The sequence below is a fragment of the Rana temporaria genome, chromosome 3, assembly GCF_905171775.1.
Source record: "Rana temporaria chromosome 3, aRanTem1.1, whole genome shotgun sequence".
Classification (NCBI taxonomy): domain Eukaryota; kingdom Metazoa; phylum Chordata; class Amphibia; order Anura; family Ranidae; genus Rana; species Rana temporaria.
The window spans coordinates 192,713,351-192,727,918 of record NC_053491.1 but is presented as its reverse complement, the minus strand read 5'-3'; the positions used below and the strand labels follow the sequence as shown (position 1 = coordinate 192,727,918).

At 42.0% G+C, this 14,568-nt stretch overlaps 1 protein-coding gene across 1 annotated transcript in view; it reads left to right on the top strand.

Moving 5' to 3' along the window:
* LOC120931981 (RAB3A interacting protein) overlaps nucleotides 1–14,568 on the top strand; it is a 73,382-nt gene that overhangs the window by 19,486 nt on the left and 39,328 nt on the right. The window contains exons 4-6 of the mRNA XM_040344017.1: nucleotides 2,015–2,110; nucleotides 4,205–4,282; nucleotides 8,336–8,536. Of these exons, the coding sequence (XP_040199951.1) occupies nucleotides 2,015–2,110; nucleotides 4,205–4,282; nucleotides 8,336–8,536 (375 nt within the window). The remainder of the gene's footprint in view (nucleotides 1–2,014; nucleotides 2,111–4,204; nucleotides 4,283–8,335; nucleotides 8,537–14,568) is intronic.

Below are 14,568 nucleotides of genomic sequence, written 5' to 3'. Positions count from 1 at the left end.
AAAAATTAGGCAGCATGTCTCTTATCAGCCGCAGTGCTTTGGATCCCACACTTCAGATATAAAATTATAGGCACAGGATTGTCTCGGCACCCTCGCATATCAGGAATGCACTGCTATTTTTCGGGAGTAATTCAAGACAAATGGTACTGTTAGGGTAATTCTTGGGCACAATTAACATTTCTTGTTCAAATGTTTTATTGACATAAAAAGAAAACAACCACAAGGAAAAAAACAGTACTGCAAGATACATAAAGATAAGGTGTTACAAAGGCAGTCCGCCATAACAATAGAAGTACACTCTTAATGCGGAAGTAAACCCATCTACAGTTTAAATTTTTTTTTTAACATTCCCGGTATGCCTGAAATACTAGCTGTCACATTGGTTGTGCTCTCAACCAAACTGTCAAACCATTCAATGGCCGGTGTCATAACTGATCACATGTGCAGCAATATGGCAGTTGCAGATCAAACAGAGGCCAAGATGGCAGCTTCCTTGGCTGAAAACAATAGGAGCGTTTACTTTCACTTTAAAGAGGAGCAAGACAATATCAGATCATTGCAATGAGTCAGGTTCTGAAGAGCACAGGTAAAAGACATGCTACAAGAAGCAAAAGAAAGGAGGGGCAGAGGAAGGACCTCGGCAGTCCAGTCAAGTATGGTACAAAAGTGTACTCGGCTCAGGGGCCTGCCAGGTGCAAGGATTACTGGCACAATTAACCATTTCTAAATATTTCCTATGACAAATCTTTACTTTTTGAGTTTAGGTCCACTTTAAATATTGTGTATTGAAATTGTACCATTCATATAATTGGAGGTTTCCTGGGTGCCTGCAGAGATACAGGCACAAGCACATCAAATCTAGTTGGTCGTGGTGTATATATATATATATATATATATATATATATATATATATATATATATATATATATATATATATATATATATATATATATATATATATCGTATTTTCCGGCGTATAAGACGACCCGGCGTATAAGACGACCCCCTAATTTTCCAGGAAAAATTTTGATTTTGGGATATACTCACTGTATAAGACTACCCCCTTCTTACTGTCTTTCTGGAAGCTGAGGGGGAGCCAGAACCGCTGACAGAAACAGGCTTTTTCAAATCTCACTGTGCCATTACATTACATTCCTCACTGTGCCATTACATTACATGCCCAGACTGTGCCATTACATTACTCACTGTGCCATTACATTACATGCCCAGACTGTGCCATTACATTACTCACTGTGCCATTACATTACATGCCCAGACTGTGCCATTACATAACTCACTGTGCCATTACATTACATGCCCAGACTGTGCCATTACATTACATGCCCAGACTGTGCCACTGTGCAATTACATGCCCCCACATTGCCATTGTGCCATTACATGCCCCCACATTGCCATCACTTGCCCCCCCTGTGCCTGAACTTGTTGCCCCCCCCCCCCCCAGTGCAATAACACTCACTTTTTTTCCCCAGCGCTGACAGTGTCCCATGCTGCGATCGCGATCGTGAATGATTTCAAAGCCGCGCCTTCACTGCAGAGTGTTCTGTGATAGGATGAACAAAAATCTTCCCAGCAGCGCCTCTGTTATGCTTCCCGCCTATCACGGACGTCTTCTCATCTCGTCCGAGGATGAGAAGACATCCGTGATAGGCGGGAAACATAACAGAGGCGCTGCTGGGAAGATTTTTGTTCATCCTATCACAGAACACTCTGCAGTGAAGGCGCGGCTTTGAAATCATTCTCGATCGCGATCGCAGCATGGGACACTGTCAGCGCTGGGGGAAAAAAGTGAGTACTTAGACTGTACCCGGCGTATAAGACGACCCCCGACTTTGGATGCATTTTTTTGCATCCAGAAAGTCGTCTTCTACGCCGGAAAATACGGTATATATATATTTTTTTTTTTTCCTGTGTCTGATCTAGAGAGGAATGAAAAATGTGTTGCAATAACTACTGAATAACTTGTAACTTCTCTGGTTATTGTATCATTTGAAAGGAGCTGAAACTAAAAGATGAAGAATGTGAGAGACTTTCTAAAGTGCGGGACCAACTTGGCCAGGAGCTGGAAGAGCTTACAGCTAGTCTGTTTGAAGTAGGTGTACATAAGAATGATATTATATATAATTTTTTTTATTTTTTGCAAAGATTTGAAACAAATTTCTTTCATGCTGTTATTATGGGGTTGAGTTTGTAGAATTTCAAGAAAAATAACGAATTTAATCCACTTTGAAAAAAGGCTGTAACATAACACAATGTGGAAAAAGTCAAGCACTGTGAATACTCTCTGGATGCTGTTTATAAGCTTCTAAAAATGAACACCACTGTGTGTATATATACGGTACATTGTACACATACAGGTGAAACTCGAAAAATTTAAATATTGTGCAAAAGTTCATTTATTTCACTAATGCAACTTAAAAGGTGAAACTAATAGATAAGCAAAGCAAGATGGTTCAAGCCATGATTTGTCATAATTGTGAGGATTATGGCTTACAGCTCATGAAAACCCCAAATCCTCAATCTCAGAAAATTAGAATATTGCATGCAATCAATAAAACAAGAATTGTACATAGAACAATATCAGACCTCTGAAAAGTATAAGCATGCATATGTACCCTTTTGCAGCAATTGCTGCCTCAAAGCGGCGTGGCATGGAAGCTATCAGCCTGTGGCATGGCTGAGGTGTTATAGAAGCACCCTTCAGCTCTTCTGCATTGTTCAGTCTCATCTTTCTCTTGGCAATGCCCCATAGATTCTCTATGGGGTTCAGGTCAGACGAGTTTGCTGGCCAATCAAGGTCCTGGAGTGGCCTAGCATTTCAAGGTCCTGGAGCGGCCTAGCCAGTCTCCAGATCTAAACCCCATAGAAAACCTTTGGAGGGAGTTGAGTCTGTGTTGCCCAGCAACAGCCCCACAACATCACTGCTCTAGAGGAGATCTGCATGGAGGAATGGGCCAACATACCAGCAACAGTGTGTGACAACCTTGTGAAGACTTACAGAAAACGTTTGACTTCTGTCATTGCCAAGAAAGGATGTATAACAAATTATTGAGATGAACTTTTCATATTGACCAAATACTTATTTTCCACCATAATTTGCAAATTCTTTCCAAATCAGACAATGTCATTTGTTTCCACATTTTGTCTCTCATAGTTGAGGTATACCTATGATGACAATTACGGGGCTCTCTCATCTTAAGTGGGAGAACTTGCACAATTGGTGGCTGACTAAATACTTTTTGAATAAAAGGTGAAAGGAGGCTCCCAGGGGCTTATGCGCAGCTGAAAAAATTGTAGACTCTTGAATAAAGTTTTTATAAATGTATTTATTAATAATTATCAACAATTGTTGTACATAAAAGGATGAGGAAAAATGGATCCAATACATACATTAAGGGATAACATTAAGAGCTCTGGTATGTAATTAATATATGATGTTCACATATACATATCTATATCTCACAATGACCATATGCAGTTAACCATTTGGCTGGCACATACGGATCTCCAACTCGTTTCGATCGTTTAAATCGTACCGATCGTCTTCAGGGGGTTATATATAGATATCTATGGTGTATTTAAAAAATTAACCGTTATTGGTACATTATACCATTTTTATATTTAATATTTATATTGATCAGGCATTATATCTGTAGGAGTTGAGAAAACAATACATGAAACTGACATCATACCTCATATGGAACACCATAGAATCTAAACCAGAGTGGATCATAAAAACATGGTGGCCAAATTCTCCATAGTGGCCATGCAGACGAGCACCAGATGAGGGAGGTCCGTGTTTGCCTACAAGAGGTCACATGTGGTTATTAGACCGACATTCGGGCGAAAGCCAGGATGGACGGGAGGGAAGAGAGAGAGGCGCACATACTTTTTATACATATGTTATTTACACTAACTGAGTATTTTTTTTCTAATAGTATTGGGCTAGCAGCAACAGTTTGGAATTAGAAATGGGGTTCCCTATTTTTGCGCTTTTAGTCTCTATGGTGTCTGGGAGAAAAATGTTTGGGGGGTAAAGTAATTTTAATTGATGGAGCATAAACTACGGTAAAACCTGATGGAGATTCTAAACCTTCCCTAGTCTACAGAATACATGTTGAGGTCAGTTCTGTTTTAAGACGTGTAAAAGTAATTTTATTTTTCATTTTTTTTTTTTTAATCCTAGGAAGCACATAGAATGGTACGAGAAGCAAATGTTAAACAAGCCACAGCAGAGAAACAGCTTAAAGAAGCACATGGGAAGGTATGCAGTAACATTTCATAATTTCTTGTTCCTTTCCCGATTTATACAAATAAAGGCTGTAACTGGTATTGGACTCCAGTCATCTTTACCAACTTGTGCCAAATAGCTGGTCAAACTCACACCACTGTCACTGATTTGTGGCAATGACACTCCCAGCCTCACCCTGCACAAAGATTTTCCAGCTCGCAGGACCACAATCTAAGTGCCAGCAGACTGAGCGTGATCATCGCTGTTTTTTTTTTTTTTTTTACTACACAGTTAATTTTATCATTATTATCCAATGTTAAACTTAAAGGGCCAGATTCACGAACAATAGCGCCGGTGTAGTGTAAGCCGTTTACGTTACACCGCCGCAAGTTTTCAGTTTTAGTGCCCAATCCACAAAGCACTTACCTGGAAACTTGCGGCGGTGTATCGTAAATTTCGACGCGGGAATGAAGGCCATACTTTATACAGCAATATGATTGCTGTGTAAAGTTAAGGCAGGTCAAATAACGACTAACTTTGCGACGGGAAACTAGACTAGCGGCGACGTAGCGAACACGAAAATCCGTTGTGAATCGCCGTAACTCCTAATTTGCATACCCGACGCTGGTTTACGACGCGAACTCTCCCCAGCGGCGGCCGCGGTACTGCATCCTAAGATCCGACAGTGTAAAACAATTACACCTGTCGGATCTTATGGATATCTATGCGTAACTGATTCTATGAATCAGTCGCATAGATAGAAACAGAGATACGACGGCGTATCAGGAGATACGCCGTTGTATCTCTTTTGTGAATCTGGCCCAAAGTGTCCAAAAAAATCTTCTTAAACAATCTTGCTTGAAACTTTTCACCACACCATAGTGCTCAGTGACTCCACACCCAAAGGAATTGCGCTTACCAATAAAATATGCCTTGAATTCGCATGCTTGGCAATAGAGCTGAATAAATCTCCTAACAAAATAATCAATTCCACCAGTGTTCCCATAAATCAGAAGTTGCTCCACATGAAAAAGTAAAAATGGCTCCAATAGTGAAGTATATCAAAACTAATTTATTAAAAACAGCATAAGAAACCTTCACACCGTTGCACTCACATTTAGCAAAACAAATAGAGGCACTTCAACAATGAACTCGGCAGTGGGCTCCAAACCAAAGACAATTTCGCAATAAGCTTGTTATATTATGGTCTCGGCGGACCTTAGGTAAACCGTCAGTCTCGCCCCCTGCTCCGTTCGTTCCCCTCTTCGCTTCAAAGCACTACACACACGGAGGTCGGTATGCCAAACGTTTTCCTGGTATGCCGTGTAACCACTCCTAGACCAGTTTCGTTGCTCAGGACTTCTTCAAAAAGGGTTCCTTATTTGAAGAAGTCCTGAGCGACGAAACTTTGTTTTGCTAAATGTGAGTGCAACATGTGAAGGTTTCTTATGCTATTTTTAATAAATTCGTTTTGATATACTTCACTATTGGAGCCATTTTTACTTTTTCATGTGGAGCAACTGGTGGAATTGATTATTTCGTTTGGAGATTTATTCAGCTCTATTGCCAAGCATGCGAATGCAAGGCATATTTTATTGGTAAGCGCAATTCCTTTTGGGTGTGGAGTCACTGAGCACTGTGGTGTGGTGAAAGGTTTCAAGCAAGATTGTTTAAAGGGGAGTTCCAGTCCCCCAAACATTTTTTTTTTTTTTTTAAACACTGCTCTGTAACTGTCAAAACCTGTAAATGAACTTTTCTAACATGTCATACTTTTTGCGCTTTTACTTTCTTTAAAAATAGTTATTTACTTACTGATCTCAGAAGCAGACAGTTTCCATTTTAGTTGTGGTCATCCGAAGCCCTCTCGTGTTAATGTCATGGATTTCTGTGCAGCCATCTACCCATCATGAACCTGCAAATCTCGCACATGCTCAGTAATGCCTGAGAGGCCGCCCTTCTTCCTGACAGGTTTCTATGGCAATCTTGTGTCTGCGGAAGTTCCCGCCCCCATGCTATAGCAACCAGTCAATCACAACACAGGCGAGAAGTCAGATTAGGCAGGTAATGCACCGGCATTAATAGGGGGTGTGGTCCGAAACCGGGTGACGCCATCCTGATGGTGTTTTTAAATCATAACTTTATTTAAATTGTACATCTCTGGCGCCGCTGACGTTCCTTGTTGTTTTTTTATAATTGTTTTATAACTTAACTGTGTGCAGGGAGAGAGAGAGAGAGGAGCTTTCAGAAGTCATCAGCGATGTCTGGGTGGGCGGGACAGAGCAGCTTTTGAACGCCAGCCAATTATGTGGCTTCTTAAGAAAGGGGGCGGAGCCGCATACACATATCCGGCCTGCCCTGACCCCATTCTATTGGCTGGCGTTCGATAGCTGCTCTGTCCCACCCACCCAGACATCGCCGATGACTTCTGAAAGCTCCTCTCTCCCTGCACACAGATTATGCTATCTGATGCGGCTCCGCCCCCATTCTCAAGAAGCCACATAATTGGCTGTTGTTCAATAGCTGCTCTGTCCCGCCCACCCAGACATCGCTGATGACTTCTGAAAGCTCCTCTCTCTCTCAAAAAAAACGCAAGATTTTTGTAGGAGGCGATTCGCAAGGGATACATGACGCCGATATCCCAGGAACCCTTGTGAATTGCCTTGTGACGTAATCGCCTAGGCTATTAGGACCAGGAAGCTATGCAGAAAAAAACGGGAAAAAAGGTATTTACTAGCCAAAAAAAATAAACATTTTGGCCATTGTGAAAACTATGCGCTAAGGGCATGCATCACAGCCAAACATAAAAAAATGGGTGGAACTCCACTTTTTTTGGACACTTTGGGCTAGATTCAGATAGCCCGCCATAACTTTGTGCGGGCGTGTTTTATGCAAATAAAACATGACCCCACGTAAATGCCGTTTTTGACTAACGGCACATGCGCCGTCCGTGAACGTAACCCAGTGCGCATGCTCCAAATTAACCCGCAAAAAGCCAATGCTTTCGACGTGAATGTAAATTACGCACAGCCCTATTCGCGGACGACTTGCGCAAACAACGTAATCAACGGAAAATTAGATGCTGGCCCGACGTCCATACTTAACATAGGATACGCCTCATATAGCAGGGGTAACTTTACGCCGGAAAAAGCCTAACGTAAACGACGTAAAAAAATGCGCCGGGCGGACGTAAGTTTCTGAATCGGCGTATCTACCTAATTTGCATATTCCTCGCGTAAAAGCGACTTACGCCAGTCGGATCTTGGCCAAATTCCGGCGTATCTTGTTTTCTGAATACAGAAAAAAGAATTGGAATTTGCTTGCTTTGCTTTGGAATTTCTTTTAATCTATTTTTAGATTATTATAGTGGATAATGTAAATATATTTAACAAGATTACCATGAACCATGCAAAGCCAGTTAAATACTGTGCAACTTTCGGAAAGTCCTTGAAAGTAGGTAAAGAATCAGTTGTGTGCCTCCCTCGCAATACTTTAGAACTGTCCTTCTTTTTAAAATCTTGGTTGTGAATCAACAAAAACCTTTTTCAAGGGTGCCACAAATACATGACAAAGCTTGAGAAATGTTCAGTCTGTAAGCTAGAGTCTTGTATAATTTAAAGAAATCTTGATACATTTTGCTTTTGGGGGTAAGTAGGAGCAGTGTAAAAATGTGATAATCCATGTTGCATTTTACCATTGGATAGACCCTTCTAGATGTTTTTTTCTGAAACCGTATTGAATACCACTTTGAGCTGCTGTTTTCTGTGAAACTTAGTTTGTGTGTGTAACCCACAGTTGATGTTTCCATAGATTACGTTTGTTTAATAACAAAGTGGAGTAAATTTATGGTCTTTTTATTTATTGATTAAATAAAAGCTTATATGTGTAATTTTAAGAATTTTTCTTAATGGTTACCTTTTTTTAGTTCAATTTTTTTGTCTTTTGTTTTTTTTTATATAAACTGTATACAGTATTCATTCAATAATTAATTTATATGTGTTGACTTCCTCTACACCATTTTTAATATTGCAGATTTTCAAAAGTGTAATTTATTTTTATTTTTTTTGTCCTGTTTGAAACTGGTTATAGATTGATGCACTACAGGCAGAAGTTGCAGCTTTGAAGTCTCTTCTTTCAACATCTCCAATGTCCCCCACAAATGAACTACAGCCCGGAGGGAAGGCTCCGTTCAAAAAAGGCCATGTCCGAAACAAAAGCACTAGCAGTGCTATGGGTGGCAGCACTATGGACCTCACTGTAATGCAGCCAATAGTGAAGAAATCTAAAGAGGTAATTAAAATAGTAATTTACAGTTATTCCAATGCAGAACAGTCTTCTGTTCCTTTAAGCGTTGCTTGCCCTTGTCTTTATCTAGCATATTAAACAAATTACTGATAAAGATCTCTGCTATGAACTACCCAGTTTGGTATGTATTCCTTTTTATCAGAATGATCCTGGGTGGTTTTATGTACTGAGCAATGTCTCTATAACATGTGCTATTTAAATGCAGTGGACGTTCTTTGGCTAGTTAGAAGAAGATGACATTGGGGAAAGCACAAACTAATAATGCAGCATAATCCTATTACAACTTAAGCAGAAAGACATCGGTGTTCCTTTTAAAGTGGAGTTTTTCCGGGAAAAAAAATTAAAATAAAAGTCAGCAACTACAAATACTGCAGCTGCTGACTTTTAATACATGGACACTTATCTGTCCAGGGCGCCCGCGATGTCGGCACACGAAGCCGATCTGTCCTTCGGGTGGAGGCGCTGCCATCTTTGGTAAGGGAATTGGGAAGTGAAGCCTTGTGGCTTCACTTCCTGGTTCCCTGCTGACTTCTGGGACCTGTTTGTCTCCCAGAAGACAGTGTGGGGGGGGGGGGGAGTAGGCACCGGATGTGGCGTAGGTCGCCGCAGCGACTTATGCCTGGAAGTGGGATAAAATGCCTAGATTGCACAGGTTGCTGCTCCCTCCTCCCCCCTAAAAGGTGCCAAATGTGACACCGGAGGTGGGGGGGGGGGGGAGTACTCCGAAAAGCGGAAGTTCCATTTTTGGGTGGAACTCCGCTTTAAGATCTTCTGTGTATTAAAAGGGACAAACATAAGGTAGTTCTATCAAATCTATTTGGGACTGTGATACAATTAAGAATATTGTACGTAGATAACCTTTCTTTATGAAGATGTGATTTATTCTTAAAATAGCGTTCTTGTTTGTAAAAAGAGCCCCACCTGGGTAGAGTTTACTATGGGAGTAATGCAAGTAAGGGCCCTTTCACACGGGACGGATCTCTCCGTATATCCCCGCTGAGCAGGTGGCTCACTGTGCAGGGACCGCCCTGTCTTTTCTCCGCTCTCCCCAATGGGGGATCGGATGAACACGGACCGTGTGTCCGTGTTCATCCGATCCGCAGACGGAAGAAAAAATAGGGTTTTCTTCCGTCCGCAAAATCGGATCTTTGCGAAGGCGGGTGATTACGGGTGTCGGCGGATATTTATCCGGTGACATCCTCAATCACATAGGGACCAATGTATGTCCCTTTTTCATCCGCAAACGAATGGATGACAAAGCGGACATACGGTCCGCACATGTGAAAGGGGCCTAAGAGGTTTTAGTTGATTAATATGGGATATATTTATAAAGCTGTGAATGTGACATTCACCACAAGTTCATTGCCTTCCTGGCACATGTGCTTTTAATTACAGTGATTGATTCGCCTGCTGTGAATGTTTGGTAAATCTTACATTCGCTGCTTTGTAAATATATACTTGTGTGCATATATTGAAGGGAAAGGTTGTGAGATCTCCAGCACTGAACCTTTCTTTATATACAGTATCCTTTCCAGTACACAATATTTGGTGCATGTGATGTCCTGCAATTGTGCAATTCAGTATGTGGGAACTTCTGGAGGAAGTCAGATCATTTACATCTAGAGAGAATACACTAATGTAGTTAGATATTTTCCTGAATGTTCTGTGTGTCATACTCTCCTAAGTATTTTAGGAAAGGTAGAGACATTTATTATTCCAATTACACACAAGAAAATTATTTTGGATCTCTCTTGCATATCAGAATCGTGTCATAAGAATAAGATAAGGGGGTCAGATGGGCTTTGTAGCTTAGGCTCGGCCTTTAGCTCTATTGGGGGTCGTAGTACATGAGATCAGGGCCCCAGCATCCTTTTCTCTAAATGTTGCTTCCATTCTAAATCCCTTCTTTCCTTTGGTCAGTCAGCCAGGCCATTGGCCACACATGCCTCACATTTCCTTTCTAGATGTTCTGCCACATTGCCAGAATTTCTGACCTTGTAGAAGCCTTAAATCACAGGCGTCACAACTGTGCCCCCCTTGGCCTCACCTCAGGAATCTGTCTTTGACTCTTGAACCAGACATTGTGCAGGAGGAGGATGTATCTCCTTCTGAGGCATCATATCGAAATGATATGCCTGCTACACACTTTTCCCCTAAGGCTTGGTTTGCACTGCTGTGACCTGCGGTGAGACTTTGCCAGGAGACTTCCTGGTTACTTAAGTACTACTTTGAGGCACAAGTCTGATAGAAGTCGCCTTGAAGTAGTACAGGAACCTTTTCTAAAGTCAGTGCGACTTCAGTAGTGCTAATTTGATCGGCTCTCATTGACTAACATGGGATTTCACATGTCATGTGATTGGGGTCTCACAAGTTGGAACCCCCTACGTTGCAGCAGTGTGAAACAAACCTTAGCAAGATGGCTGATTTAAAGCTGTATGCTTTAGTTTAGCATTGAAGCAGCTAGAGTCTGCTTACCCCAAGGTATCAAGTATAAGGTTTCTAAAATTGCCTGTCACAACTAAGCCCTTTCTGGTTCACGTGCTGGTTGAAAAGATTTTTACTCCTCCCAAAATGCTTTGCACATCAATATCCTGTTGATAATTGTTTCCTTAGGAAATGGGCAATTCCTTGGGTGAATCTGGCTTTATCTTTTAAAAAGACACTCGTGGCTCCAATTAAGAATAATGCAGTTTTCAAAGTTTGTAAGATAAGAGACTCTCCTGAAAGCTATTTTTGCCATGTTAAGCAATGCAATGCAACCTGCAGTTGTGTCTATGGGAGTCTGTTAAACTTTTCCTGTCTGGATTAGGCGTATGGCCCCGAAACCCTGGTTCCATCTGAGCGTTTCTCTTTTTCCACTGTCAGCTGGACCTTTTGCCTTCAGCTTTACACTACTGTGTGAATCTTGGCAGATGCACTTCGCCAAATTTCTAGGATGTGCTTTCCTTCTGTGTACATGTACAAAATTCTCAGGCTTAAAGTGGTTCTAAAGGGTGAAAGTTTTTATCCTTCATTCAATGCCTTCAGTATGCAGCTCCCCCTCAGCCCTGCCAATAAGCTTGATCTCGATTCAGCGACGTGCACAACAAGTTTCTCCCTCCTCACTGGCTGATATGCAGCAGCAGGAGCTATTGGCTCCCCTGCTGCTGTCTATCACAGCCCAGTGAGGAGGTGGTGGGGTTAAGACACAGGAAGCGTGGCTCATGAACACAGAGCAGGACTTGGGAGCGAGCACGCATGAGTGCCCCCATCGCAAGCGGCTTGCAATTGAGGCACTCAGCAGGGAGGAGTGTCTCAGAGCATCGGCGGGGGACCCGAGAAGAGACTGATTGGGGCTACTCTGTGCAAAACCATTGCACAGAGCAGGCAAGTATAGCATGTTCGTTATTTAAAAAAACAAAAACAAAAAAAGCATGATCCTTTACAAAAACTTTAAATGCAGATGCAGCAGAACTTCTTGCAAGAAACTTGTTGAGCAGTTGCCCTTTGAAAGCGTACTTCTGATTGGCCCCTCCTTGGATAAGTATATTATGGAAATCACGGAAGGTAAGTGTTCTCTCCTCCCCAGACAAAAAAGGCTTGCGCCTCTACCAGTAGGTCTTCTACTCTTCAGGTTAGGAAGGTTTCCTTTGTCTCTCTCTCTCTACACTAGGTATAGGACAGAAATTACATTTTGTGAGAAGGCATGGTCTTCCAAATCATCCAATGCCTCCTTACAGTAAAGAGGTGCCCCACTTCTTAAAATTTTAGACCCCCTCGCTTCAGATTGTTTCCAGGGCCTACAAACTGAGGTTTTGTACTCTTCGTCCTTCTTGCTTCATGCTCTCTAACTTGGTGGGTGGATCTGCTTGCGGCTGTTCAACAGCTCTTGGATCAAGGAGTCATTACCCTTCTATGAACAGTAGAATGATTTTAAAGTGATTGTAAAGCTTGGCTTTTATTTGTAAAATAACGTTTTCTACTTGCCTGCTCTGAGCAATAGTTTTGCTCAGAACAGCCCCAATCCTCCTTTTCTGGTGTCTCCCTCTGGTGCTACAGCCCCCCCATCAACTGCTCCTTGTCACTGGCCCTGATTGAAAGGTGCAGGAGCCAAAAGCTGCTTCTGTATCTGAGCTAATGAGCTTGGGCTCAGGTATGTATTTAGGGGCGCTGCACGCAGAAGTTTTTTTTACCTTTTTTTTATTGCATAGAATGCAGTAAGGTTAAAAAAGAAAAACTTTTGCCTTTACAACCACTTTAAGGCTTATACTGGAACCTCTTTATAGTTCCCAAACTGAATGGAGGAGTTCGGCCCATTCTGGTTCTGATAACTTTAAATCTGTTCCTATGTGTGGGGATGATTTTCTTGGAAAATGCCACGTCGGTCATTGCCTCCCTCCTTCTAGGAGATTTTCTGTCCTTAACAGACATCCTGGATGCCTACTTACACATTCCCAGTTTTCCACCTCATAAGCGCTATCTGCAGTGTACAGTCAGCATTGCCCATTTGTCACCTTTCTATTTGACCTTTCTATAGCTCCCTGGGTTTTCACTAATAGGCTTGCCTGGTTTTGACTCTGCTCCATGCTCAAGGAATTCACATTGAGGGGTACCAGGACAATATTTTGTTAAAGGGCCAGTCCCCACTCTCCATGTCAGTCAACATCCAACAGATGGTACAGGCTCTGCAGAGGTTCAGTTGGATCTTTAAACTCTAGAAGTTGTTGCTGGATTTGATTAGAGTTACTGTATCTGAAGCTGGTCAGAATTTTTCTGTCTCAGGGCAAACTTCTGTTCTTCAACTGCTTTGCAAGTCTACGGCGGCAGGTTGGCTCCCCTGCGCGAGAGCCCGTAGCTATACGTCGGCTCTCGAAGGGGCCACTAGGGGCGCGTGCGCGCCGCCGGAGGCACGCACGATCACTCGTTACAGAGCGAGGACCGGGAACTGTGTGTGTGTAAACACACAGCTCCCGGTCCTGTCAGGGAGAGAAATGGGAGAGAAATGCTGATCTTCTGTTCATACAATGTATGAACAGAAGATCAGCCCCACCCCCCCATACAGTTAGAACACACCCAGGGAACATACTTAACCCCTTCCCCGCCCCCTAGTGTTAACCCCTTCACTGCCAGTGGCATTTTTATAGTAATCCAATGCATTTTTATAGCACTGATCGCTATAAAAATGCCATGGTCCCAAAAGTGTCCGCCATAATGTCGCAGTACCGAAAAAAAATAAAACACTGATCGCCGCCATTACTCGTAAAAAAAAAATATTAATAAAAATGCCATAAAAATACCCCCCATTTTGTAAACACTAACTTTTGCGCAAACCAATCAAACGCTTATTTCGATTTTTTTTTTTAACGAAAAATATGTAGAAGAATACGTATCGGCCTAAACTGAGGAAAATTTTTTTTTTATATATTGTTTGGGGATATTTATTATAGCAAAAAGTAAAAAATATAATTTTTTTTCAAAAATTGTCGCTCTATTTTTGTTTATTTCGCAAAAACTAAAAACTGCAGCGGTGATCAAATACCACTAAAAGAAAGCTCTATTTGTGGGGAAAAAAAGAACGCCAATTTTGTTTGGGAGCCACGTCGCACGACCGCGCAATTGTCAGTTAAAGCGGCGCAGTGCCGAATCGCAAGAAGTGCTCTGGTCTTTGACCAGCAATATGGTCCGGGGGTTAAGTGATTAAAGAATATGTAAACCCAACTTTTCATATTCCTGATATGTGGCTGTTGTACCATGTACTTGTATGAAAAGTATCCTGTTCTCTTTGTATTGCTTCATTTGTGTGAAATGCATGGTGTTTTTGCCAAACCCTCTGTCAAAAATTGAGCACACTAAACATGAGAGCACAGCATGGTCAGTTCTCTAGCTGTGCTGGTAAAATGAGTCTGCTCTCCTCCAATGGTCAGACTTGTCTTGACACCCTGCCCCCCCTGCACAGCCATTCACTCGTAAGACCAGTGTGTTGCTGCTTCTCCTCCCCTAGCTCTTATGCAGCTGAGAACAGAGGGAATGTGATAAAT